At 42.4% G+C, this 24,961-nt stretch overlaps 1 protein-coding gene across 3 annotated transcripts in view; it reads right to left on the bottom strand.

The window, feature by feature from the left end:
• Positions 1–2,919: 2,919 nt before the first annotated feature.
• B4GALT4 (beta-1,4-galactosyltransferase 4) overlaps positions 2,920–24,961 on the bottom strand; it is a 30,468-nt gene continuing 8,426 nt past the window's right edge. The window contains exons 3-8 of one of the 3 annotated variants that reach the window (XM_017875375.1): positions 20,998–21,394; positions 17,950–18,182; positions 15,241–15,428; positions 9,811–9,933; positions 7,436–7,540; positions 2,920–3,858 (exon numbers count right to left, since the gene is read on the bottom strand). In XM_017875375.1, the coding sequence (XP_017730864.1) occupies positions 3,726–3,858; positions 7,436–7,540; positions 9,811–9,933; positions 15,241–15,428; positions 17,950–18,182; positions 20,998–21,250 (1,035 nt within the window). In that variant the 5' untranslated portion in view covers positions 21,251–21,394 and the 3' untranslated portion in view covers positions 2,920–3,725. Of the gene's footprint in view, positions 3,859–6,610; positions 6,710–7,435; positions 7,541–9,810; positions 9,934–15,240; positions 15,429–17,949; positions 18,183–20,997; positions 21,395–24,961 lie in introns of those variants that run through there. The other 2 variants (XM_017875383.1, XM_017875392.1) reach the window with 2 other exon arrangements.

Genomic DNA, 24,961 nt, shown 5'->3' on the forward strand with positions numbered 1-24,961 from the left:
TTTCTCTCTCTCACACACATATACTCCACACATGGGCACACAAGGTTTGATAATTTTATTTAAATCTTAAAAATTATCAGTGGAACAATGGAGCCTTTACCTGTACAGGTGTACTTCCTAGGGGTGGAGTATATTTTTAGAATGATCATGCCCTCTCAGCAGGTATAAGATGGTTATGCATATACAAAAAAATCAACGATGGTAGAAATAGCATAAAATATGGAAGGCACTAAGGATAGAGGGTTTTTTAAGTTATAGAATGTGATTGGTGAAAAGGAACTTATGAAATGTACCTGAATATGCTTCATCTTGCAGAATATGTTAATGGTTTTTGGTAGGGACTGCATATATGAATAGGATTGGGGAAAGTGAATTTCAAGTCTGGGAGAAAATGCCTTTTATCTCACTCAAGTCCATTCACAGAGAATTTTGGGGCTCCCAGGAAATCTATCCATTGGGGCTTGAGTGGAAGTGACGGGGGTAAGGGCAGAAAAACTAGGGAGGGAGTTGGGGACAAAGTTCTGAGAGCAGCTGAGAACAGGAATGCACTTTTCAGGGTCCAGCCCATACTAACCCTCTGCAGGAATTCCGACAAGGACATACATTCAGGAAAATTACTGCAAAGAATAAGAGAAGCCAAGAAGGCGGCAATATGGTGTAATGGTCTTGAAAGTCAGATGGCCTCAGTTTGGCTCTGACTCTGCCATTTGCTGCCTGTGAGACTCCTGGCAAGTCACTCTCCTGGCTGGGACCTCTACTTACTCGTCTGCCCTCTTAGCTCAAGAGTCAGAAGCATCGGCCAGGCACAGTGGCTCACGCCTGCAGTCCCAGCATTTTGGGAGGCCAAGGCAGGCAGATCACCTGAGGTCAGGAGTTCGAGACCAGCCCGGCCAACATGGTGAAACTCCATCTCTACTAAAAATACAAAAATTAGCAGAGCATGGTGAGGCATGCCTGTAGTCCCAGCTACTTGAGAGGCTGAGGCAGGAGAATCACTTGAACCTGGCAGGTGGAGGCTACAGTGAGCCAAGATTGTGCCACTGCACTCCAGCCTTGGTGACAGAGTGAGACTCTGTCTCAAAAAAAAAAAAAAAAAAAAAAAAAAAAAAAAGTCAGCAGCATCAATAAAGTGTGTGTAAAGATATCACAAACTGTAAAGCACTATAGAAATGAATGCCAGTATAGGTGAGGAAAAAAAAAAATCAATAAAAACTTCAAAGTAACACACTCTTTGTGTTAGGCAGTTGTGATATCCAAATAGCCTGCCCCCATATAATCCTTAGAAATTATAGTAGGCATAGCTATCTCTACAATACTTAAAACGGTAGGCCTCTTTGTGGCAACTATGAAAAAATGTATAGGGCAGGAACTGGAGGAAGCCAGTTCCTTTGAAGCCTAACCCCCTGCCCAGCGGGGAGGCAAGAGCATGGAGGGAGGCAGCAGTGAATGGGCAAGCAGCTTCATGCCCCATGTCACCAGTTTTTGACGCTCCAGTGCAGGGAAAGTGCCACAGTGGCAGTGTCAAGGTCTTAAAAATCTATCTTCCATCTCAAGAAGTTTCATAACAAGTCATTTAAGGGACTTTTAGATTATCTTGGTTGGAAGAATTACCTGAAGAAAAGTAAAAGGCATCGTTTGGTCATTTCCAACACTGAAAAACTGCAGATGTCAAAAAAAAAAAAAAAAAAAAAAACAGAATTTCTGCATGGTACTAGCTATGTTCCATTTCCATTGAGTAAGAAATTGAGTTCTCAAATACAGATCGTCAAATTCCTTGCACACACCATTCTCTTCCATTGCCCTTCCCAACCATGATGAGGGAGGGACCTACAACCTCTCAATTACCATCTGTTAATATGGTCATGGTCAAGCAAATTGGGACAGAGCTCTAGAGAAAGGTTCTATAGAAAAGAGAAGGGACAGTGAGGGGGAGATTTACTCAGTACACTCAATACAGCCCCATTAGCAACTCTCCCAAGAAAGAAGCTCCTTTACAAAGCTTGAGCAAAAAACATGAAAACCCTGAGTATTTCTCTGCTAAGTAAAGAAAAACCATGGCCGGGCACTGTGGCTCACACCTGTAATCCCAGCACTTTGGGCACCCCAGGCAGGCGGATTGATTTTGAGCTCTAGAGTTCAAGACAAGCCTGGGCAACACGGTGAGACCCCAACTCTACTAAAAAGACAAAAAAATAGCTGGGAGTGGTGGTGAGCGCCTATGGCCCCAGCTATTCGGGAGGCTGAGGTGGGAGGATTGTCACTTGGGCCTGGGGAGTGGAGGCTGCAGGAAGCCGAGACTGCACCTCCACACTCCAGCCTGGGTGACAGAGCAAGACCCTGTTGCCAAAAAAAAAAAAAGGAAAAGAAAAAAAATAAAACACTTTTGCTCTTTTGCTCCCTGTGCTGAGTTAAAAGCTAAACCAAAACCAAGCCAGCCCTAGGTAAACCTGTCATGTCTATAAAGTGTATTGCCCTTTCAAATTCTCTTTCCCCATTTGGGTGGTGATAACTCTTTGTTTTTTCTTAGCACCAAACCTTCCTACTCCCTCTCCCTGCTTGGGAAGGATTAGATATTATTTAAACTTCCTGGCTGGCACTCATTCATGTTAAAGTTTAACTGCTGAGGTGTCTTACGATAATCATGGATTGAGAACCCCCAGAGCTTGTGTGATAAGCATAATGCATTCATGGAGGTGCCCCGGGAGTGAGACACAGATGGGCCTATCCTAAGACTGGAGCTGGTTCCACAAGGAGGTCACACATGAGACGAACAAGAGAGAGGGACAGAAGGATGGGAGACAGAGGGAGTGGAGGGCTTTGTTTCATTTGTTCTGTTTTTAACCTCTTTAGAATTATGGATACTGAAATGAATATATCTGTAGGCCTCAAAGATAAAAAAACACGAAGGAACACTCAAAGTTTTTTCACATTTTACTACAGAGGTATTTGATAGACGTACTGATTATCAGTTAATATGTAAACTTGTAAACTGCTAATTCATATCCTACTTGTACAAAATCATTTTACAAAAACTCTAAAAACTAATAGATAATGTGTCCTCTGGTGGGCATCACTGGAAGGCATACCTGGGCAGGTGCCTCCCCTGCAGGCTATCAGCAGCTGAAACCAGCTCAGCTGCTGCTGCCTCTGCAGGAGATACTCTGCCCTCCTGCTACCTCTTCATTCCCAAGTTCACTGCATCTTGATTCGTCACGTTTTCTCCCCTCTTTTGTGGCCTTCTTCTCACCTGGGACCCACCACCTCACAGACGATTGTACAGGATAAATGAATAACAGTATTGTATCTTCGTACCTTTCTACACTGGACAAGAACAACTTTGGTTCTCTCAGACATTCAGCAGTCTTATTTCCTGTGGCCTTTTATCCCATTACATATCACTTCAAATTTAAATAAATCTCCTTCAACCAGAGTCCTCAAATCGCATTCATTTTATCCTGTGAGTCATCGTTTTATATAAAGTCCTTCAAGTATCCATATTACAATAGTTAACCCTCATGATCAAAACGACTAAGAAAGCTGTCTTGTTACAACTGTTTTATACTCCACATCACCAGGAGCTCTGCTAAGAAAATACAAAAAGGAAAAATTCAGCCCAACAATGAGCTGAAACAGGTTCTTAATGTGTGCTACTATTGGAAGTCTCTAGGCCAAAATTATTGCAACCAAAGAATCAGTTCTTCCAAACATCACCAAAAGATCCAGGATCATGTACCAGACCAGAAATCCACTGTGATGTTGACATACAAAGGGTTGTGTTCCACGGATACTAATTTATAAGAACAACTACTCAACCCATCTGTTCTCCAGACTCGTGACACTTGGTGTAAGAGCTTCATCCTAAAGATAAAAAGAACAAATGTGAATGATAAGACAAGAATTTAATGTATGTCTCCACTGCATTTTGCCTTGCCCCGAAATTTGGCAAACATATTTTTGTAAATTATTGTACCTGTTGTGTTTCCTATTATTACAAAGTTTGTTTTCCCCATTGAAGGTGACAGACGTGATAGCCATGTATTCATGTGTCAGACTACATGTGAGAACCCAGGGACCCATGATGAAAAGGGTCACTGCACTCAGTGAGCCTCTAGTCTACAGGACAGAAGGATGTGCAAGGAACACAGATACAACAGGATATGTGCCATCCACTGCTAACTGATCCTCAGCTGAGCTTCAGGGGATCTCTGAATCTTCCTGTGTTATAAGGAAAGTTTGTGTCTGTAGGTGGGTACATAGCTTTCACAAGCCTCCAAAAATTTTGGAATGTATGTAGATGAGGATGAATGAAGGGCGACCTAACCTAATGAGGAAGTCTGGCGAGGCGTCAGGGAGAAGGGAAATTTCAGTAAGGTTAAAACAGAGAAATTCAACAAGTGAAGAAGGTGAAGGAAAGAGCACTCCAAGCAGAGAGACCACCCTGGGCAAGATGCACAGACACGCAAAAGAGCAGGATGCATTTAAAGAAGTCACTAGTGTGGCCAGAGCCATGGAATCTGGGAAGACAAGCGGGCAGTGAACTGAATAGGTTCTACTTGTGCAGCAGTGAAAACAATAAATGCTGGTTACCCATGACAATAGGGATGGGGATCAGATGCATCACGTTCAGCTAAATAAAGTCAGACAAGAATAAATGCAGTGTGATTTCATTTACATAAAGTTGAAAAACATGCAGAACTAAGCCATCTTTTGTTTAGGGATACAAACATATGGGAAAACAAGAAAACCAAGAAACAGCAGAAATAACTATCATTATCGCAAATACTTATCACAAAAATTCAGAGAGGTGTTACCTGGGTAGGTGGATAGGGGAGATGCAAAGGGGGAGACTACAGGATTAGGAGGGACCACACAGGTCGTGCACTCAGAGTGGGGGTGGGAGATACCAGCAGTGCTCATGGCATCAAGAATCTTCACACTTTTCATACAATTTAGGAGCACTCTTGTATCTATTCAATAATTAATTTTTTAATATAAAGAGAAAAATGCACACCTATGGACAATGACTAGAAAAACAAAGAAAATAGAAACAGCTATTTTGTTGGAGTGGTTGACTCTACCAAAAGGGCAAAAAGTCATTTAATAATGCTTTAAAATATAAACTTTAGGCCAGGCGTGGTAGCTCATGCTGTAATCCTAGAACTTTGGGAGGCTGAGGCAGGAGGATTGCTTGAGCCCAGGAGTTTGAGACCAGCCTTTGGCAACACAGGGGGACCCTATCTTTACAAAAAATAAAAAAAATTAGCCAAGCATGGTGACACATGCCTGTGGTCCCAGCTACCTGGGAGGCTGAGCTGGGAGGATTGCTTGAGCCTGGGAGGTTGAGGCTGCAGTGAGCCATGGTCACGCCAGTGCACTCCAGCTTAGGTAACAAACAGAGTGAGACCCTGCCTTGAAAAAAACAAATAAACTTTAACAGGACTCTTTACTATCAGGCTGAAAGCACTTTAATATTGCTTTAAAATGTAGACTATAACAAAAGCACAAAAAGCCCCTTAATACTGTTTGAAAATTTAAGGGGAAAAATCAGAATAAAGAAATACAGATTCTTCAATCAAAGCCTCATAAGAACTGGCTTATCTGCCAGGATTCCTTGGGGAATAGGCCAATTCCCAAGGCATGAAAAGTACAAGAAGAACCTAGAACATCTCATCACGGCAGAGCAGAGGGAGGGAAGCTCTCGAGGACTACTGGGATTCCGGACCCAGCTTGAAGAAGATCCCATTGGCCAAAGATGAGACAATATGAGTACCAAAAAGTACAAGAACTACATCCTGAAGGATGCTAGGAAACACCAAGTCATCAGTGCTTGACTCTTGCAAGTATTTAATCAGTGCTTGACTCTTTCTCTTTATTTTGCCTTTCCTATAAAAACAATACCCCAGAGTACCCAAATACATGAAAAGAGAAAGCACTTTGCAGAACAATCTAATAAATGCAGAAGGAACAACAGAATTAGAATATTACAGTTTTGCAACTCCTAATTAAATAATACATTTAGAAATCCAGCATCAACGACTGCTGAAGTCATTAGGCAAAAAACTGATGGGGAATCTCACAATGCATAGGTTAGACTGGCGATATCGAAACTCACAGATCAATCCTAACATCCCAAAATGACACAACCAGACATTACATCCTCCTGCTGTGACACTGGAGGAAGTACACAACACCATAGATGAAAATTCTTGCCCACAAATAGTATTCAGATTCTGTTCAAGTCTCCAGAAATGAAGAGAAATCCCAGTATGACGGTTAATACTGAGTGTCAACTTGATTGGATTGAAGGATGCGAAGTATTGTTCCTGGATGTATCTGTGAGGGTGTTGCCAAAGGAGATTAACACTTGAGTCAGTGGACTGGGAGAGGCAGATCTACCCTCCATGTGGGTGGGCACCATCTAATCAACTGCTAGCGTGGCTAAAATAAAGCAGGCAGAAGAAGGTGGGAGAAGCCGACTTGCTGAGTCTTCTGGCCTTCATCTTTCTCCTGGGCTTCCTGCCCCTGAACATCAGATGCCAAGTTCTTCAGCTTTAGGACTCTTGGACCTACACCAGTGGTTTGCCAGGGGCTCTTGCGCCTTTGGCCACAGACTGAAGGCTGCCCTGTCGGCTTCCCTACTTTCGAGGTTTTGGGACTTGGACTGGCTTCCTTGTTCCTCAGCTTGCAGAAGGCCTATTGTGGACTTCACCTGGGGATGGTGTGAGTCAACACTCCTTAATAAACTCCCCTTCATATATACATCTATCCTATTAGTTCTGTCCCTCTAGAGAACCCTGACTAATACACCCAGTTTATGAGAAAACAGAAGTCAGGAGGACATATTAAGTTATGCTACCAGGATGCAATTGGAAAAATCCATAATGCGAGGAATTCTATTGGACAAATAATCTGGCTTGTTCCACAAATAAATATCAAGGAACACATAAAGAAGGGGAGAGGGAACCTACAGATTAAAAGAGATCATTCAAATGCCATGTGGACCTTATTTAGACACTGATCTGACCAACTGGTTTTAAAAATAAAAAAGCTTTTAACACTGACTAGACATTTGATGACATTAAGGAGATATTGTTCATTTTATTCTAGGTATGATAATGGTATTGTGATTCCTTTTGTAAAACCGCTTATATTTTAAGATACTGAAGCAGTTACACATGAAATGCCATGACATCTGTGACACGTTTCTAAATCCAGTGGGGTAAGAAAAAAACTGAGGGAAAGAAGAGAGGCCATGAATTGAGAACTATGGACGTGAGGGTTCAGTGCACCACTTTCTCTCCTTTTGTGTCTGTTTGAAAATTTGCAAATCTTTTAACACAATGAACTGGCTCAAATCTGATCGAATTCAACATAGTCCTTATTGACAGAACACACTAGGGAGGTAGCCTGCCAGGCAGGTGAAGCCAGGACTTACCGTTCCGCGTTCACCTCATTGCCTTTGTCTCTGGTGTGGAAGACCATTGTATATTTACCCACTTCAGGCAGGGGCCGGGATATTTTCATTCTATGGAGCTCAACCCTAGAACAATAACAGAGATTTTTTTTAAAATCCATCCTATTCATCTACCAGTAGGCAAATAAAAGCATCATTTGCAAAATTTATACACACACACAGAGTGTCACAAACAGCTTGACTACTGGGGTATTAAAAAAAGAGAAACTTCTAAAATTTTCAATTTCTTATAATGGTGGAACTTCAGGTGATAAGCCCACAAAAGAATGAGATTTAACACTTATTACTGGGGTACAAAGGAGATGCGTTAATTTATACTTAGTCATTTTCAAAAAGAAAAAAAAAACTGATAAAGTAGTTATTTCAAAACATCCTGAAGAATAGGAGAATTAAGTCTGTTAGGATCCCCAATTTACTTAGAGTTGCCTTCTTTTAACAAAGAAAGGAATGGCCATTTATGGTCACAAGCTTAAAGCTACAATCCTAGGTTCAAATCTGGACTCTGTTATTTACAACCTCAGTAAGTCAGTTCACTATTCCAAAGTCTCAGTTCCCTCATCTGTAAAATGACAATGGTGACAGGGAGTTGATTTCAAAGATTCAAATGATATAATCTGCATGGAACATGCTTGTACTCTGTAATGTATCATATGTATTATATAAGTACAAAGAAGGGTAGTGCCTGTTGCACAGGCGAATAAGTAAGCAGTAAATCTCAACCAACTTTCATATTCAAATCATCTTAGCTTATCCACCACATCAGTCAAAAACCATTCTGAAGGCCATGATGGTCTTTTCAAATTAAAGCAAAATTGGAGACTCCCCTCTACTTTGAAGCTGAAGCATAGCAGGAAAGAAGACAGTGAAGATATGTGATCAGGGCAAAATTCTACTAATCACCCCAGTGAAGTAGATTTGGGGAAGATAATGGAGATTGTTTATCATTAGCCTTTGCTACTGTTGTCCTGAAATGTAGCAGGTACCCTCTGTCCAGTTCCTAAGTCATGACCACATAGGCTGCTGATGGGCTGGGCTGCGAAGAGCTGTTGCCCATCACTACAGGCATTTCTGTAGAGCCCTTGGTCAGGGAAATGCACTCCCTCCTGCTAGAAACATTCCAGAGGCTCTCAGGCTAGACATGGGAACAAGACCAGCATGGAGCTCCTGGGTTCTTTATCATGAGGCAAGAAAAAAATTTCTGACAGTCACATATCTAATAATTCAGAACCCCAGGTTAGAAATTTCCTTTCCAGCCAGGCATGGTGGCTCACACCCGTAATCCCAAGACTTTGGGAGGCCAAGGCAGGCAGATCACCTGAGGTCAGGAGTTCGAGACCAGCCTGGCCAATATGGTGAAACGTGGCCTTTACTAAAAATACAAAAAAAATTGCCAGACACGGCAGCACACGCCTGTAGTCCCAGCTACTAGGGAGGCTGAGGCTGGAGAATCACTTGAACCCAGGAGGTGGAGATTGAGGTGAGTCAAGATCGCATCACTGCACTCCAGCCTGGGTGACAGAGCGAGACTCTGTCTCAAAAAAAAAAAGAAATTTCTTTTCCAAGAGGCAACAGCAAGAGGGAAGGGAGCCTCCTGACACCCAGATGGCCCTTGTGATGACAAGTCTAAAGATACCAGCCCAAGCTCTTGAATAATCACTTATTTCTGCAAGGCAGGGATAACTGTAACTATCTGGCCCCCAAATCCAAGTTCAGGGGAAGAAGCTGTGGGTGGAGGCCAGACTTATTCCCTTTGAGCCCCTCAGAGCAGAAAGCACTCCAAGACAACTGAGGGTAATGCCAACAGCCCAGAGTCAGGCCTGGGGTCAGGCCACCTGCAGTCCCCACAGTGTGCAGGGCTGTCTAAAGCTTGAGGAGAGGACCTCTTTGCCTGCTTCAACATGTGCAGCTCGCCAGAGGCTGCTGGCACTCCCTGCGGGGGACACTGGGAACTGTGTGTGAGGACCCCCTGAGGTCTGACAGAAAGCATGAGGTTCTTAACAACCCGGTCTCCAAACTACAGTTCGGCAGACATCTTGCAGTTTGAGGTTTCTCACTCACTGGTGTCTCAGTAAGTCTTTCCCACTGACAAGTCTATGAGGCCTCCACCAACACTTCTGAACCCCAAATGCCCCCAGGCCAGGAGTAAACTGTCACTGGCACAGAATAATGTGGGCCATCCTGCCTTCCCTCCACCCCCTGCACCCTTCAAGCCCAAATCTGCAGCCTAGTGACCTGCTGGACTGGCATCTAAAGGAATAAATATAAATGCAGGTCTCCGGAGCCACAGATCTCCAGATCGCAGAGCCCCGTGAAGGGGACCTTTCTGTGTTGTTCACCTGAGTCTGAGGTCATCGTCTTCGCCTCCCCATCCCCAGTAGTTGTTAGAGAATCCATTCACCTTGAAAAACTGCTCTCTGCTTAGGGCAGTAACACCCCCAAAATATCCACTGTAACGTAACCTGGAGCAAAAGAGATGAGAGAAATGGTAAGAATATTAGCACCACAAGTCTCTGATTTCAGGGCTGGCATTCTAGGAACACCTGGGAGACCATGTACTTCCAGCCACCCCCTCCTGCTTCTCCTGCTTGACACCCACCTCCCAGTGCTCCTGGCCTTCCCTGTCTTGTCTTTTTTCCTCTATCTAGACAAACGTTCACCTCTGCTCACTGAGCAAGGTGCCACCCAGCTGTTAGTGGTGGTGTTTGTGTGTAGAGGCCTACAGAGATACCTGTCAATGTGAACCACACCGTCAGATATTGATAACAGAATTCATCTCATGTGCCAATCCAAGGAATGGTAACAGTTGCCAAGGGCACTGGGTTAAGAAGGATTCTGAGGCTGCATCCGGGTTCTGCATGAATGTGTGTCATGATGAATGTACCTTTTTTTCACTTTCACTTTTGCAAGGGAGGGTTGAAGGCAGGAGACAGCTCCTGCACACACACTGCATGCACACACTCTGTATGCAAATCTCCACTTCTCAGCCTGCATCTCCAGCTCAGAGTCTGTTCCCTGGATAACCCAACACATGTCAACCCCCCTGAAGATTCTGGCCTGTCAACCAGATAGAGTCTAGGTAGTGCTTTCCATGAAAATAGGCTGTACAGAACAAGAATTAGGTTTTGAAAGGAAGGACAATGAATCATGCTTCAGATAAGCTGATTTTTAGATACACCTGGGGCTTTGCCAGTTGGCAAAAGGATACAGGCTCCAAGGTCACAAGAGAGGAGTGACTATAGATATGGCTTTGGAAATAAGCTGTTATCATGTAGTACCTGAAGGCACAGGTCGAGAAATCTCCAACAATCTAGTTGGTGAGAAGAGTACAAAGGGTAGACCCAAGGGGCTCAGCTCTGTGGAACCCTAGGAATACCGAAAACAAAAACAGGCAAGAGGAGAAAGATCAGGAGGTAAAAGTAAGAGAGCACCTCCCAGCCTCCCAGTTACACAGGACTCTTATTATCAGTGAACAAATTTGTAAATCTCAGAAATAAAGGTATCCCTTAAATATAACATTTCAACAATCCAGAAATGCAAGTTAAGGTAGCTTAACAACTTGGATGTTACTAAATAAAAAATGTGAATATCTAGAGAATTTTAACTTTAACTTCAGGTCAAACTGTTCCAGGACCGATAAAATATTTATGATTTTCTAGATAAAAAGAAAAATCGAAAGGAAAGATCAATAAACATGTAGACACTGGCCAATGAACAAGTGGCATCCCAAAAGCTAATCTGTAGTTCAGATGTTTCTTTCTATGTTCTGAGAAAAGACTGGGGACTCTGTTTAACCCATAAGAGAAACAGATTTACTTATATGCCCCCAACTTAAAATTCTGGGAAACTGTATTTTTGCAGCCTATAATAAAAAAAAAAAAAAAAAAAAAAAAGAAATAAAGTGCATAGAAGGTAAATACCACTGACCAAGACATCTACTAGCAGTGTCTCATTACCATGGTTATCAGAATGCATTTTATAGAGGGGAGAGATTCTTAGCTGCCTGAACAGGACATGGTGATAAGGCAGGCATAACCTGCTGATACCAACAAGCAATCAGCATGAGAACCAGGGCGATGATGTGGTAGCTTATCACAACCAATATCCACCCCATGCAAGATGGCTGGCTAAACACGGGAATGTGGAAGCCCTGCCCTCAGAGTTTATAACCTAACAAAAGAGGTGAACATTATCAGGGTTCTGAGGAGAGAGGTGTCACTACATCAGGAGGAGGGCACCTGGAAGGATTCAAATAGGCAGAAAAATGGGGGATTTCCTGGTGACCATAACTCTGTGAGGCAAAGCACAGGAGGGAGAAAGGCACAGGCTGCCCGAGGACCACTTGGAGAGGGGTGAGCTGGAGTGGGGAGGGACAGAAGAAGGCAAGTCAGCAAGAAGGGTTAAAGAATTGTTTCTCCACGCCTGTAATCCCAGCACTGTGGGAGGCCGAAGCGGGTGGATCAAGAGGTCAGGAGATCAAGACCATCCTGGCTAACACCGCGAAACCCTGTCTCCACTAAAAATACAAAAAATTAGCTGGGCATGGTGGCACGTGCCTATAGTACCAGCTACTCGGGAGGCTGAGGCAGAAGAATCGCTTGAACCCGGGAGGCGGAGGTTCCAATGAGCTGAGATCGTGCCATTGCACTCCAGCCTGGGCAACAGAGTGAGACTCTGTCTCAAAAAAAAAAAAAAAAAGAACTGTTTATTGTCAGATGGCAATAATCTGACAATAATAAGATTATTGTCAGATGGCAATAATCTCTGTGTTTATTGATCTTTGCTTTTGGATTTTCTTCTTACCCGTAAAAGCATAAATATTTAATTGGCCCTGGAACCGTTTTATTTATTTTTTAAAGTGCTGTAAGGCCCAAGGGTGGGGAAAACGTAGTCATAAAATAACAATAGACTTCCTTGTAGGAAGGAGGCAGGTAACGAAGGAGTTCTTGCCAGTAAAATTTGCCACCGGCTGGTCCACAGCTTCATCACTGACCCCACAGTCAGTGAGAAACAAGATTTGTTTCTGGCTTCATCAGAGTCTGAGACACTTAGGGCAACTTACTTTAACTTCTTCACTCTGCATGTGTGTAAGGAGAAAACTTTTTCTGCACTTGTACTCATGGGGCTGGTGTGACAGTGATGAGGCATGTGCTGACTTAAGCTCTGTGGCACGGGGGCACACAGTTGCCAGCACGGGGCAGACACTCAGCTGCTTGGAAATGAACTTGCCTGCCACAGGGACTTTGCTCAGAGCAACAAAAGCAAGTAGTCCAGGAGGAGGGCAACTTCTACCTACATTACTTATACATACCTCTCTCCAGCCACAAAAGATGAGGCTGCTTACATGATACATACAAAAAAGAGAAAATCATAAATGATAAACCAGGACTCTAGAAACATTTAAATCAGAACAGAAAATTAAGATGGGAAATACATTAGAACTCTGATCTGCAAATAAGATTCTTTTCAATTTCTAAAAGAGGGCCATGGATTTGGCTCAGAACCTCTCGATCAAAACATTCAATTACCTGAATCATATAAAGAAAACCTGTCAGTTACTCAACAAAGGCTTTCTGATACCTAGTTATAAAAGAAACATCTGGCCAGTTAGAATGGCAAGTTAGAAACAGCAAGAGTCATACATGCGCTGTATCTCAGAGTGAGCAGCATCTGATGAAATCCATGACTGTGACACCAAAGCATGAGTGAAAATCAATTCCTGGCAGGATGACCAAGAGCTCAGTCTTCTTACGGTTCGACTTAATAGAAAGATAAAATCTAGAATCCCAGCAAAAAAACCTGTCCTTAAGCAATCCTCTGTGATTGCTTAGAAATGAATGGTGCAACCAGGTGTTTAAAAAAATCTGGGCAATGGGAAGTTTAAGATTATCATCTATGGCAAGTGTCTGAGGTATAGGTGTTCTGTGTTGTAAATAGTGACATCTTACTACAGAAAAAGTGAACAGATAGTGACATGCTTCTGAAAAAAACAAGTTGCCCAGCCATGATGTGCTGTTTTCCTCAATGCAGAAGTGACTCAAAGAAACCAGAAAACAAAACCCCTAGATAATAAGATTAGATCCAAAGATCAAGTTTCCCCAAAGAGAAAAATCGTGGGATTCTCTCCCTGCCCTCTGGATCCACAGCCCCCACCCTAACTCAGACATGTAGCATCTCTCCCCTCAGTTTTCCCCTCTTCCCTTGCTTCATCCAATACATTCAAAATCAGCTGAACCAAGCTTTCTCCTGTCCTTCCCCAGCTGTAACATGTGTCAACAGTTCCCCAGCCCCTGTCACAGCAAATTCGAACTCTATCAGACTAAACAAGGCCTGCGTCATCTGGCCCCTGCCTAACTTCAGTTCTTGCCTCTCCTTGCAGACATTCCTTCCAAAGTACCAGTGAACTACCTGCATTTCCCCAAAAACTGTGCCATGCTCTCTGGCATGTCTTGGAACTCTGCTGAGAAGCTCTTGTTGGTTCCACAAGATTAAGGTACCACCTTACCTGGGGAACAGCTTTAAACCCTTCCCTTCAATGTGTTTCTTAAAGGCACTGTGCCCTCACCCACCATAGTTTGTTGTAGGTGTTCATGTCCTGCAGCTTACACAAGGCTTGGGTTTAAAGTCAGTACCTGAGGCAACAGTCACTTATATTAATGTTACTTAAGAATTCTCTTTAATTGCCCAATGTGAGGGAGCAACATGGAAGCCCAGAACAAATGAGGTATCAAGAGACTCACTTTCCACTTCACACTCACGTAGAGTATATACTGGTGGAATCTCCAGCACTATTTGATAGTTTCACAGTTCTCTCTCTCCTTCTGCCTTCCTCTTCCTCTCTTCATTTGTCCCTCTCTCTCCTCCTTACCAAATGCTTATAATTTTATTTGCAGAAATGCAAAATTAACACAACTCCACTGTAGCTACCTGTCCTTCCCACACTGACACTCAACAGGGAGCTCTGTGAGGGCAGGTGCTCTGCCTTATTCAAAGTGGTCTCATGGCCTCCACCACAGTCAGCACCACAGATATGAGCACCCATGAACAGCAGGGCTTAGGGAAAGCTGACAGGTAAGTGTGCACACAAATGAGGGAATATAGTGTTTCATTTGCAGAGAAACATTCTGGGTCACTATTTCCCCTTGATTGTGCTTGAATAGGAGCTGGTGTAATCAAATAAGGCTGAAAAGCAGCTACACCCTTCTTAGAGGTGGAAGGGATAGGGAATGAAGAGACAGATGATGGCATCTGGCACTTCTCACAGTGGCTTTGAGAGAAACGGACTTGTCCTGGGTGTCCTGGCTCCTGAGAAGACTACTCAGAGGATATGCCCTCCCCATGCTCTAGAAAGAGGCCACAGTCTGGAAAGTGATATCTCAACAGAGGTCTCACTCAGGGACACCAGCTTGTTGCCTCCTAGAGGGGGAGTCAGGTATAGACAAATAAGTTACTTGCATTCCAGTCAGTGTGGGAAAGCTTGCAAAAGTCCCCGACAGGGGCGCTGTGGGTGAGGCTGGCCACCACCTGCAATGCTTGGATGTTTCTCTCCAATGCTTTCCCTTGTCTTGGTGATCCTCTGCCGAAGTTGTTGTAGGGTTTTTTCCTCATTACATTCTCTCACTTCTGTTTTGCACTTTAAGTGATGTATATATCATGGAACATTCTTCCTGTTTCTCATTTTCTTAAGACACTCTGGATGCTTGTTCCACCCAGTCTTGATCACAATAGTTGAGCTTCTTGACCTAAGCCACCCTCAGCAGACCACCTACCTGTACCCAGTGCTGTTCCTGCCAACCACCAGATGCTTGGGATGCTCCTCACACTTGTAAAGGTTAAAGTCATTCTCAGGTACCAGGTCCACGTCATGGAATATAAAGCAGTCCCAATTTTCTTCCTTGAGAGCTTCTAGATAGCCCACATTCAAGAGTTTGGCTCGATTAAACTTTTTACCTTCAGCCTAGAGATATGAAAATTAAAACTTGAAAAGCTCCTGAGATAAAGTTTCATATTGTTCCCCTCTTACTTAGGATTCAGGAGGTGATATTATTCTTGTTAACGCACAAGACTATACTTGTGACATAGAGATCTGACAGAGAAGATGCAATGGCAATAAAAGACCATTTGATTTTTTCTTTGTGCTTCACACATATTTATATTCCAGAACTTAGAAACATTCCTTGAAATCTGAAGAGCTGTTGTTTAATGATAGAGAGTTCCAGTTTTGCAAGATTAAGTTCTGGAGATTGATTTCATAAATACACTTCATATATTTATGCAACCAATATATTGCATAATTATGCATAGATACATTGCATGTAAATATTCTTAACATTACTAAACTGTACACTCAATACTGGTTAAGACAGTAAAAATAAATAAAAGTTTTAAAAAAAGGTTAAGATGGTAAATTTTCATTGTGTGTTTTACCACAGTTTAAAATTTTTTAAATGCAGCTTTAAAATACAAATAACTCAAATAATCAATAATAATGTATTGTACACTTAAAATGTATTAAGAGTACAGATCTCATGTTAAGTATTCTTACCACAGTTAACAAAAATAATTTTCACTTAAAATTTTACAAATACCTCTATGTCTTCTGTATAAAACTATAAAACCTTTCTTCTATACTAGTCATGTCGATTAGTACTAGTGATTCACAGTTCAACCCCAGGTAATCCCAATCTTACCCTCTGTTACGAATTTACACTAAGCTTCTAAGAGACTTAGTTAACAGCCTGCCAGAAAGGATCAAGAAATCTCGACCTATAAAAAGAGAAGGTTATTGCTAACATTTCTAAGCTACTTTAAAGTTTCTTAGAAATCCCTGTAAGAGAATCCTGTTATAATGCTACTGGTAGAGGCTAATCCTCCCAGTGGCCTTATGGAGAGAGATTCGTCACTGGGTAATAAAAGAACACAGTTCGACCTGTGATATGATTGAAGCTGTAATAAAAAATTAAATAACTTTTTCATGGCTGCTTCGTTCAAATTCCATCAGAATGAATTCCAGTTAAGTGGTTTATCATAAAAGTACAAGTATTTATCAGAAGTTACCACAATGTTTTCCTGATAAGAATAACACAAAGCAGACATATTTTTCTCTTTCTCTTTGTTTTTAATTTGAGATGGAATCTTGCTCTGTTGCCCAGACTGGAGTACAGTGGTATGATCTCAGCTCACTACAGCCTTCACCTCCTGGGTTCAAGTGATTCTCCTGCCTCAGCCTACCCGGGTAGCTGGGACTACAGGCATGTGCCACCATACCCAGCTAATTTTTTTTTTCATATTTTTAGTAGAGACAGGGTTTCACCATGCTGGCCAGACTGGTCTCAAACTCCTAACCTCAAGTGATCCACCCACCTCAGCCTCCCAAAGTGCTGAGATTACAGGCATGAGCCACCAGGCCAGGCCCAAAGCAGACATGTTTTTCTATTCATAAAAATAGTACTATACCTTGTGGGTTACCGTCCTGAGCAAAACTCAGAATCAAATAAATCATACCTATGACCAACAACCTTAAAACAAAATAGCTATAAAACAATATAATAGTAACATTTTGTTCCAAGTACTAAAATACAGACATAGATGTGCTATATAAGCACACTGATTTTCAAGAGCCCCAGTTTATCACCAAGTCTATACTGAAGAGCTGGTCCTCTGAGTTGTCCAAAGTTTTACCTAAAAGAAATATTACCAGTTCTAACAGTAGTCATGATTTTGCTGACATTCTTAGAATTTGTAAGAAGTTGAGGGGGAATTATTTGGATGGCCAAGGATAATTGTGAAAAGTTTAGACACTGATGTTTAAACTGATGTCTTAGTTTTTTTTCAATAAACTTTAACGCCAAATAGAGGTATCTTTAATCACCCACTCCACTGACCTCAGAGGTAAGCTCTTTAAAAGTAGCCGATGATTATGCTGTGCTCCTACCAAATCATGCTTCTGGAAGCCAAATAAGTGAATCCAGAAAGTGAAAATCAAACATAACATGTTTCACATAATAAATAGTGGCAAAGTTCAGGACAGAAATGTGGGGGCAGCCATAGCTACTGATACAAAATATTCTTTCAAATCCTCTGTCTAGATCCCCATTGAGTAGCTATGGTCGATAATGACAAGACAATTCCAGAATCTCATCATGTAGTGCACGTCACGCACAGAAAGAAACAGAAGGGGCCAGGAAGCCTCCAGGGAAATCTGAAGGCAGTCATTGGCTAACATGGAAGGGTTCACAAAACAGGCTTCCTCCAGAGGTTCCTTTAAGGGCAGTAAAATTTCCCAGAACTTGAACCCATAACTCCACATTCTGAGACAATAATTTCCTCTACTCCTTTCAAGGATAAATGAGGTAAGAGAACTCTTTTTTGATGATAGTCTGATGTTCCTTTTACCCAACATAGACAAAGAGTCACATGGCCAAGTCTGGCAGACAGAGAAGGGTCTAGGGCAGACCCTGGTCTGCCCCCACGCTCACCTGGTGGATGACGTAGATGCCATAATCCAGCTGCTGCCTCTGCAGGAAGGGATGCAGATGTTCCAGCAGGTACATCAGGTGTTTCTCTCTGTTCCGGTGGGGAATGAGGATGGCGACCCTCTGTAAAGCTTTACATTCCTCAGGGCGATACCGGCCTCTGGACACCTTGGGATTTTCTGCCTGTACCTCTTCCAAAGTGAGATCTGGTTTGAAAATGAGCTTGCTCTGGCCTCCTACAATGAACATAGAACACAGACAATAACAGTAGCTACTTCAAAAAGTGTTGAGGTTTACACGAGCTAATATGCATAGAAATAACACTGCCCAGTTCACAGTGAGCGCTACAAAGGTCAGCTTTTATTATGATTACTTTAAAGGCTCATTTAGTCATGACGATAGCCAGAGCATCATGTCACTAAGGTTACTGGCTGCAAAAGCAAGAGGTGGATTTATAATATAAGCACTTCCTTGTGGCTGGTAATCAACTTGCTCTATGATCCATCTGTAAGAAGGAATATCCTGGTGAACCCTGGTAAGAGCAAAGGTCAGGGCTAGACAGAGTAACTTCAACTTTGGGCTATCCTCTTTTCCTTCTCCCAATTCCAGAAGGATGGGAAAATCTCTTAAATGTCAACAGCATTCCACAGAATCAAGCTCCTGGACAAGGCACTCTTCCTACCCCTTCCCTAAACTCTGGAACTACCCTGGCTCCCTGTAAGCAAAGCACTAAAAAGAAGTAGAAACCAGTCTGCCTCCCTAACCCAGCTGTAACAGGTATGTGTGGCACTGCAACAACTCTCCCATTTTGCCACCACAACAGACGTTTCCAATCCAGCACAGCATTTGCTCAGTGTCTGGAAGCAATCCAAACAGACGAAGCCCAAAGCCATCCACAGGAGGAAACAGCTCAGGTTTTTTGTGGTTGTTGTTGTTTTCTAAATTCCACATATACTGGTCAGGCTGTAAAATCTCAAGATGCTTGCAAATTGAGCTATCCCCTTCTGAGTAAAGCAGTCATAAGCCCTTCCTGTGCATAAGTCTCTATGCCTTGTTCCATGTAATCATCCCCTACGCTGGTCACGGCTGCTTAGACCAGGCTCACGTATCTAATGACACCTTGGGGCTCTGCCCAACAGCAGGTAAGGTAAGCAACTTCTTCAAACCACCCAAAGAGAATAATTGGCCTACGAGAGCCTTCCTGAAGGGTCTGCAGGCAAGACACAGCAGTCAGTAATGCCCTAAAAACAAAGAGTAAGGAATGGAGTTACACAGATGACAAGTACTACAGCTGATGCTGGGCTATCGAGCTACCAGAGAAAATGGGGTAGCTGTTGAGACGGTCTCCCGTGTGGCCTGTTCACAACTCCCATCATTAACCTGACTGTGTCTCCGTTCTTGCACCCTCAAAGAGCCTCATGCAACAGGTCTAATATAAACTAGTCCCCCGGCTTACCTTCTCATTGTCATAACTTTTTACATGCCCTAATCTAGTATCTGCTTCCATTTACCCTCTATTAGTCTCCCTATCACTCCCCCTACTCCAACATCTTCTCAAGATCTGCCCCTCCTTGGGTCACAATGGCCCATTTTAAGTCATCACCAACCACATCACCTTTAGTCTAGTACTTGCCCAATAATGCATCACTGCCCCTCTATTCCTTATGAATGAGTTCACTGTTTAAATATACTATGAACATTTTAAGCAAGGGGAATAATCAGCCATATCTGCATTTTACTGACTCATTTTTACATCTCAACTTGTACTATCTGTGAAGGAACACACAATCAGGAATAACACTTTGGCTCTTCCGCAAGTAAAGAGAAGCAGCATGCCAATATGAATACGATACAGGACTGTGACTTAACTAGGAAAGGGGTGCACAGACTGAATGTTTGTGTCCCCAAAAAGTCCTATGTTGAATACCTAATCTCTACTGTGGGGCCTCTGGAAAGTAACTAGGTTTAGATGAGATCATCATAAGGGTGTAGCTGCCATGTGGGATTAAAGCCCTTATAAAAATAGCAAGAGACATGGGATCGATCTATCTCTGTCTTTCTCTCTCCCTCTCTCTTTCCCTTTCCCCCTGCGTGTATGTGTGCACGCACACACCAAGGAAAGGCATGTGAGGACAACATCCAGTAAGAGGGCCCTCACCAAGAAACTGACCATGCTGGCACCCTGATCTTAAGACTAATTTACCGTTTAATATAAGCTGAGAGGCAAGACATAAAAGGTGAACCAAAATATACAACATATTTAAGAAATAAACTACTAAAGACCATATTGAAAAACTTACCTCATCTGTCCCTTGACTCCATAGTTTTGGCCAAAGGAATACAACAGATGTGACCCCAGTGAAGCTTGAATGTGCTTGCATTTCTCCTCTCATGCTCTGGTGCTCTGCCAATGCCATGAGGAGAACATACCCAGGCTAGCCCACTAGTTTCAGCAGGAGAACAGGAGGCACATGGGGCAGAGCCACCAGTCTAGATCAATGGACCCTATCAATGTGTGCTGCTGAGACTTTTGTGGCTGGATAATAAAAGTGGGTCTGTTCCTATGGCGGAATACTATATGTCAAGGAAAATGGACAAACCATAGCCACACGCAACCAAAAGAATAGATCTCACAAAAATAATGTTGAGCAACAGAAGCCAAACACAAAAGAGTACACAACATATGCTTCCAATTTGTAAAGTTCAAAAATAGGAAAAATCTAATGTGTAGAGTTAGAATCTTGAAGCCAGAATGGCGACTGAAAGAAGCATGGGAATTCCTATGGTTCCAGCAAGATTCCATTTCTTACTTTACAAGCCAGTTAGACAAGTATGTTCATTTTCTGAAACTTAACCAAGTGGTACACTTCTGAGTTTTGTACTTTCTTGTACATGTCACAGTTATTTTATTTGAACTGACAGTTTTTGTGACACAGGAGATATATATATTTATGGGGTACATGAGATGTTTTGATACAAAGCAAGTACCTGTTATTTTTAAATAAAAAAAAACTGCATACTACTTAATCAAAGGAAAAAGAGAACACTTACTGAGGTAAGGAGACACAGAAGGGCAGTTGTCAAGTTCTGCGTTCTTCGTGGATGCTTCATTAGTCAGAGTTTTTCCCTTCCCCAAAATGAGGGTCTTATGGAAATTAGCCACAATCTCCTTTGCTTTAGGAATCTCTAGAATGGCACCCACGAAGTAGTTACTGGTGGCCCACCCAACCACTGTCAGGCACAAAGTCAGAAGCAACAGTAATCGGAATTTGTAGGAAAGGTGGAAAGTCAGGTTGAAGCCCATTTTTTTATTACGTGAATAATATGTATCTCTCTGCTTCACTGCGGGCAAGAAAGCTTCAAGTTGAACTTTTCCAATCTGATTGCGAACTTGATGACAACTGAGGATACAATGCCTGCTTCTGCTCAGTAGTTCTGCTCCAACAATCTAAAACGCAATCACAAAAGACACGTTGTTTCAAATGAAAATTCTATCCTGAAATGATTCACTCCAGCACAAACTGAAAACCCATCCCAGATGGACCTTGACTAACCGTAATGGTAGGTCTCCCACTTAGGGTTTAGAGATCCGAAAACCAGAGGTTTTAGAGGTTCTAAGCATCGATACATCACAGAAGCACTCTCTAGGTTATCGGTCAGGCTGCCTGTCACCCAAGAAGGGAAGCCTAGCCTAAGATACAGCCCTAATGGTTCTCTGCCTCAGCTGCCCCTTCCTGGCACAATTTTAAGGGAGGATTTAAAAAATGTGAAGCCTTGTTACAGAAGCACATTTTGACCCAAAGAGAAAATGAAAAGGGAAAAAAGTCCTTCTTCCCTGTGAGAGCCAGAAAAACACGGTCCTCAACAACAGGGAATGAATGCTATATTCTCAAAGAGGCACTGGCACAGGCCACATTGCAGTGGGGGCCAGAAAGAAGTCTGTCAAGAAACATAGAGAATCCCCAACAGGAGGTCAACAATCTATCTGTAAGAATAACAAAACTACAGCATAGTGTTTCAGATCAGGAGTTTGGACTTAGACAGAAACTACAGTTCTACTACATAACAGCTACATAACCTTGGGCCAGTCATTTAACCAAGCCTCAGTTTCATTATCTGTAAAATGGGGATAAAAATAGTATCTACCTAGAAAAGTTATTGTGGGGCTTAGATGACTTAATTTATTAATATATAAAGTGTTATCCCACCTTGGCCAACAAGCAGACACACTGAAACACCACTTTCTGTACTGTATTTCTCACTGTCAGCTGACAAATTGCCACTCTGATTTCATACTTCAGCAGCATGAGATGGGATAATATGAATTCACCTCGAAGAGGGGGCTATGCCCTTAATTATTGACAAAAATCATGTTTTTAAGATCACCAAGCTGAGGGCCCACCCTGGACCACAGAAAATACACTAAAGTGGTAAAGGCTACCTGACAAGGATCCCTGGGTTGCCGCCAGCAACATCCGCTATATCCTCTCTGTGTGGACAAATCACGTCTCTCCTCAAATTCTAAACATGTTCTCAGAAGAAGACAGAAAATGCTAAAGCTAAGGCATAATCTCCATAGACAAATATATTCTCAATTAAACAAATAAAATGGAGACCAAAATATTTTCTATGCTAAATAATCACATGGAAACACTTATGATTAAATCTTAAATGACAAAAAGAAAAACAGAAAATAAACCCTATATCTGTGCTATGATTACAACTAAAGACATACAACTAAGGAAAGTCTAGAAAGAAATATACTCAAAAGCTAATAATAATTATATTAGGAGAATGGGATTAGCTAGGGGTGGTTTTTTTCTCTTTTCTTTTAGAATTTTAATGATATAGTTTTATATTATCATATATATTTTGTCATATATTGTCATATTTACATATATTTTACATGTATCATTTTAGATACTCTTACAATGAAAACAAAGTGAATTTTTTAAATGGTGAATACAGAGGCAGTAAGTAACTGTAAAAAACAACCACCACCTCAGAAACTCTCAAGATAGTGTCACACTTACTAAAGGATACAATTCCAAAAATTTAGTTTCAGGTTAGTTTGAAGGAAACCTAGAAACTATTTCTCTCTAAACACAATGCTATAGATGAAATGGGAGGTTAGGTTCTTGGGGAATGTTTGACTCAGGAAGCAAATAAACAGTATGGCCTGTGTTCAGGGTCCTGTGAAGGTATCACAGGAAGTCAATGCTGAAGGCAGTAACAATTAATAAAAAAGGGCAATTTATGTGTGCATTTACTCTGTGCCATGCAGTGGGGTAAAATCACTTGTATTAACCTATTTAATTCTCATTTAATCATATGATATAAGAATTACTAGTCTCCTCATCTTACAGGTAAGAAAAGGAAAGGAAGGTTTGGACAGATTTAAGTACCTTGCCAAAGCCCAAACAACTAGTAAGTGGTAGCATGGGCTCTCAGCCTAGGTGCTCAGCTCCACATCCTTCACATTGGTATTTCCTCTTTTCTCCCCTTGGTGCCTGGGTCGTCCCAACACAAACCCTTGAATATTCAGGTTCCCTTGGGGGCCTTCTACCTCTCTCCCACATCTACCTTCCCTTTCCTAGGGCTTGTCTGTTCAAATGCCTTCCTAGAGGTTTATTCTTTTCCCACCTGCTGACAGTAAGTCATCAGGTTCCTGAGGCCAATCAGACAACCTCTTGCAGACTTAATTGTAGGAGGTTTAAATGCTACGATTGGCAATTTTTAAAATAAAGATCTCAATCTTAGAAAATTCAGACTGGGAACATTGCTTTTCTTTATTTTTTATTTTTATTTTTATTTTTTGAGACGGGGCCTCACTCTGTTGCCCAGGCTGGAGTGCCGTGGCGCAATCTCAGCTCACTGCAACCTCCACCTCCTGGGTTCAAGCAATTCTAGTGCCTCAGCCTCCCAAGCAGCTGGGATTACAGGTGTGCACCACTACGCTTGGCTAATTTTTGTATTTTTAGTAGAGCTGAGGTTTCACCATGTTGACCAGGCTGGTCTTGAACTCCTGGCCTCAAGTGATCCATCTACCTTGGCCTCCCAAAGTGCTGGGATTACAGGCATGAGCCATTGCACCCAGCCCTGGGAGCATTGCTTTTCTAAGAACTATTTTCAGAGGAAGAGTCCCCTGGAAGAAAGAATCGCAGAGTGGAAGGAGGTTATGACCATAAAATTACTGCAGTGTTGAAATCAGAAAAGATCTTGAAGAACACACATCGACCTCCCTCATTCTACAGAGGGGTAAGAGATTTAAAAACCTACACAAGGCAGGGGATACATGGGAAATCTCTGTACTTTCTGCTCAGTTTGGTTGAGAATCTAAAACTGTCCTAAAAAATACAGCTGAACCTTGAACAACATGGGTCTGAACTGCACGGCTCCACTTACACTCAGATTTTTTTCAAGCAAATGCGGACTAAAAATACAATATTCCCGAGATGCAAAACCTGTTATACAGAGGGCCAACTTTTCCAATATGTGGGTTCCTCAGGGCTCACTACAGTACTTGAGCACACATGGATGTGGGTAGATCCAAGGATCCTGAAGCCAATCCCTTCCATATACTGAGGGATGACTATAACTTAAAAAAACAAAAACAGAAACACCTACCCAAGAACGAAATAGCTGTGAATATTCATAAACTAGTATTGCTCAACTGCAGCTTATGGACTCTGTTCAAAGGTAAGACATTTATTCTAAAAGCAAGGAGCCTGGCCGGGCGCGGTGGCTCATGCCTGTAATCCCAGCACTTTGGGAGGCCGAGATGGGCAGATCGCGAGGTCAGGAGATCGAGACCATCCTGGCTAACATGGTGAAACCCCATCTCTACTAAAAATACAAAAAAGTAGCCAGCCTGGTGGCGGGCGCCTGTAGTCTCAGCTACTAGGGAGGCTGAGGTAGGAGAATGGCGTGAACCCAGAAGGCGGAGCTTGCAGTGAGCCGAGATCACGCCACTGCAGTCCAGCCTGGGGGACAGAGCGAGACGTCGTCTCAAAAA

This window comes from Rhinopithecus bieti, unplaced genomic scaffold (assembly GCF_001698545.2).
Source record: "Rhinopithecus bieti isolate Rb0 unplaced genomic scaffold, ASM169854v2 scaffold_1251, whole genome shotgun sequence".
Classification (NCBI taxonomy): Eukaryota; Metazoa; Chordata; class Mammalia; order Primates; family Cercopithecidae; genus Rhinopithecus; species Rhinopithecus bieti.